The sequence below is a fragment of the Microtus ochrogaster genome, chromosome 7 (genome assembly GCF_000317375.1).
Source record: "Microtus ochrogaster isolate Prairie Vole_2 chromosome 7, MicOch1.0, whole genome shotgun sequence".
Taxonomy (NCBI): Eukaryota; Metazoa; Chordata; class Mammalia; order Rodentia; family Cricetidae; genus Microtus; species Microtus ochrogaster.
Window position 1 is genome coordinate 40036679 of NC_022014.1, and position 3899 is coordinate 40040577.

The window sequence follows — 3899 nt, forward strand, 5'->3', positions numbered from 1 at the left end:
TTTCCTCCCTTCCCTTACCCTCCCCTCCCCTCCATGCCCTTCTCACCCTGCCCTCCCCACCCTGCTCTCCCCACCATGTCCTCCCAACTCTACCCTCCCTACTTGCAAACTGTGACTCCCCATAAACCCTTCCTCCCAGAAGTTGCATTTTGTCCAACAAGCAACCAACACACCATACAATAGCTTCAAACTACTAAAAGACTAACCTCTGGCATTCTAGACGCCAAAAATTGCAAATGCTTTATGCCTTGTGTAGTCTATGTTTTTCAACATGTGCTCTTCCTTCACAGGAAATGGAATCCCAAAACCAGTCCAAGGTCACTGAATTTCAGCTCTTAGGATTCCAGAACCTTCTTGGGTGGCAGTCCCTCCTCTTCGCCATTTTCCTGTGCTTCTATCTCCTCACCGTCGCAGGGAACACGGTGATCATCGCAGTGGTGAGCGAAGACGCACGCCTACGCTCTCCCATGTACACGTTCCTCCAACATCTGTCCTTCCTGGAGATCTGGTATACATCCACCACGGTGCCCCTGCTGCTGGCCAACCTGGCCTCCTGGGGCCACACGCTGTCCTTCCCTGCCTGCATGGCACAGCTCTACTTCTTCGTGTTCTTCGGTGCTACTGAGTGTTTCCTCCTTGCCGCAATGGCTTATGACCGGTACCTGGCCATCTGCAGCCCGCTCCACTACTCCGTGCTCATGAGTCCTGACAACTGTGCTGCCCTGGTCACAGTCTCCTGGGTGACAGGGGTGGGCACGGGATTCCTGCCTTCCCTGATGATTTCTAAACTGGACTTCTGTGGGCCCAACCGCATCAATCATTTCTTCTGCGACCTCCCTCCGCTGATGCAGCTGTCCTGCTCCAGTGTCTATGTGACGGAGATGGCCATCTTTGTCCTGTCTATTGCTGTGCTGTGCATCTGTTTTCTTCTAACCCTCATGTCCTACGTTTTCATAGTGTCCTCCATTCTGAGAATCCCTTCCACTTCCGGCAGGCTGAAGACGTTTTCTACTTGCGGCTCGCACCTGGCCGTGGTCACCATCTACTATGGGACCATGATCTCCATGTACGTGCGCCCAAATGCACACTTGTCACCAGAGACCAACAAGGTCATTTCCGTCTTCTACACTGTGATCACTCCGCTGCTGAACCCAGTCATCTACAGCCTGAGGAACAAGGACTTCAAGGAGGCAGTTAGAAAAATCATGAGACTCAAGTGTGGGGTCTACAGAGCCAAAGTGAAAGGCGGTGTCCTCAGTCAGTAGGGAACCCTGCACACGCATGGGGCTTCCAGGCTCTGCACTAGGATTTGTTTCTCATTGGTGCAGCTTGAGTACAGAAGTTTCTCTAAGGCCCTATTAGATGGGCCTTTTAGACACAAAGTCTGGTGTTAGTCAAACGCTGTCCAAAGAGCAAATGAAAAGAGACAAAAGTTTGAAATCTCCTCATGGTAAGAAAGAATAAGCAAGAATGCCCGTAGTGCCAAGCATTTCTTTTTTATATGGCTTAAAATTTTAAGGTATTAATTTAATTAATGACAACCTAGAAAAGAAAGAAACAAAGAAAAAGATGGGGGGCAGAAGATTTATAAAACTTCATGTCTTGGGGTTCACAACTTTACCCACTTTCTTAGTTTCTTAATTCAGATGATACTTAGGAGATCTCTGTTAGTCTTTCCCAGTGATTTATTCATTTACCCTGCATATTTTTTTTTTTTTTTGGTTTTTCGAGACAGGGTTTCTCTGTGGTTTTGGAGCCTGTCCTGGAACTAGCTCTTGTAGACCAGGCTGGTCTCGAACTCACAGAGATCCGCCTGCCTCTGCCTCCCAAGTGCTGGGATTAAAGGCGTGTGCCACCATCACCTGGCTGCATATATTTTTAATCCTCTGACCTGTAGCAGGTCTGTGTTACAGTCTGACACATACAAGAAAGACCAGGCGGGGAAGACAGTTCCTTAATGGATGCTGAGGACTGGAAGGGAAGAGAAATGCATTAACAACAACGAAAACACAAAGGAACTTCTGACTTGAGTTTGTGGAAGCCATCAAGCAAGCTGGTGCTGGGACATAGAAAAGCAGTCAGTACATGGACTTAGACAGTGAGGTTCACACTGGGTTTCAACTTCCACTGCGGGCTGAGAAGACTGGGAGGAGCCCCAGGCAGAGGACAGACACTGAGGACAGAAGAAGGCATGGAGGAAGAACCCGGCAAGCCCACAGAAGAGTTTGGAGAGAGGCCAAGTTGGATTGTACAGGTTAAAAGTCCACAGAATTTTCAAATCTGTCTAAATTAGCACCAAAGGATAGCATACAGACAACTGAATGATAAACTTTACATTTAAAAAATTTCAGTGATAATGAAAAAAAAGAGACATTGCTTCCCCCACCTGTCCGCCCCACTCAGGGCGGGGAAAACTGTTAGGGTCTCTGCAGGAGCTCATGTTGGGGAGGAAGCTGGCTTGATTTTAGGTTTGATGATATAACTCACCAAAGCAAGCATGCTGGTGGAGAATGTGAACCAGAGAACCAAGTGAAGAACGGGCCAGGAAGGAACTTCAAAACATGAGACATGAAGGAAAAGGAAACCCAGCCTGCAAACAGAAGTAAAGCTTCATGGTGGGGGGTGGGGAGACTCCTGCCCGAACTGCTCAGGTCCTAGAAGGGATGGGAGCATCTGTCCGTCAGCAGCCAGTAGGCAGGAGAAGGAGGGAGACACTTTCATGAAGCATCTCAAACAGATACTGCTGCTATCCCTGTGCAGGGTGGTGGCCTCTTTGTGGGAAGGGTGACTGTGGAGGAGGGAGTGACCGGTAGGAACGGCAGGCAGGGGCATAGGGTAAATAGTTGTCCTGAGAAACGAGCTTCTGAAGGGAGAGGGAAAAGTGTCTCACCGGAGGGACGGTTGTGTTTCTGTAGATCGTCAGGTTTTGAGCATCTGGGTACATCTAAACACTTGTGTGGAAGGCCTGTTAGTCTATAAAAATAAAAAAGATTACTGGAAGTGCTGACCAGAGCCCAAGATACAGCGAAAGACTGTGGGCAAATGTGGGTATGCCAGCACGCCACAGGAGATGCTTTGTTAACTGTAGGATGCGGGGGAAGTCATTTCAATGCCATTTTATGGAAACTGAGAGGGGATTTGCTTATTTTTCTGAAAAGAGATCAGTTAAAAACTAGTAGATCTGAATTTGGTGACAGCATGTAAGAGGAAGGGGTTAAAAGATGGGCATTTATCCTTCCTTGGAGGAGAGGGAGCTACGTGCCGTGCCGAGACAGAAGCAGACTAAAGAAAATGTTCTCCAGGGGACTGAGATTAGTGGAGGGAGTGTCCTCAATAAAGCACTAAACAGCATAGATCATGAAATCAGGTGGCCACAGAGGGCACAGACGTTAATGGTTTCACACGCAGGCTTTATACTCAGCTTCCACTAGGCAGGGTGGGTAGGTGATCGGGAAGACAGAGCCCTGAGCAGGAAGCCTGAGCTACAGCAGGTTCTGCACTGTCGGAGTCACCTTCCAACACCAGCCCACTAATGAGACCGCTTCTCTTCCCCCACAGGGGACCACACCAAGAAAAACACCAGTGTCTCCAGATTGTAACAAGGGGCGCTCCAGGTGACGGAAAGTTAGCACAATTCTTGATTCCCTTCTTTGGATGACTTTAAATTTTCTTTTAGATTACTTTGTTTTGTGTGTGTGTGTGTGTGTGTGTGTGTGTGTGTGTGTGTGGAATATTTTGCCTGTGCATATGTATGTGTGCCACATGGTAGCCACGGAGGTCAGAAGAGGGCATCAGATCCCCTAGAACTGGAGATGCCTGTGAGCACCCATGTGAGCGCTGGGAACCAAGCGTGGGCCCTTTGTAAGAACAGCACATGCTCTTAAATACTGAGCCGACTC

General features: G+C 48.6%; 1 protein-coding gene across 1 annotated transcript; it reads left to right on the top strand.

Annotated features, from left to right (window-relative positions):
• The first annotated feature begins 293 nt into the window (after nt 1-293).
• LOC101990226 (olfactory receptor 11L1) lies at nt 294-1265 on the top strand. Its single transcript, XM_005350006.1, has one exon. It carries the CDS (start codon nt 294-296, stop codon nt 1263-1265), a length of 972 nt encoding a protein of 323 aa, XP_005350063.1.
• The last annotated feature ends 2634 nt before the right edge of the window (nt 1266-3899 follow it).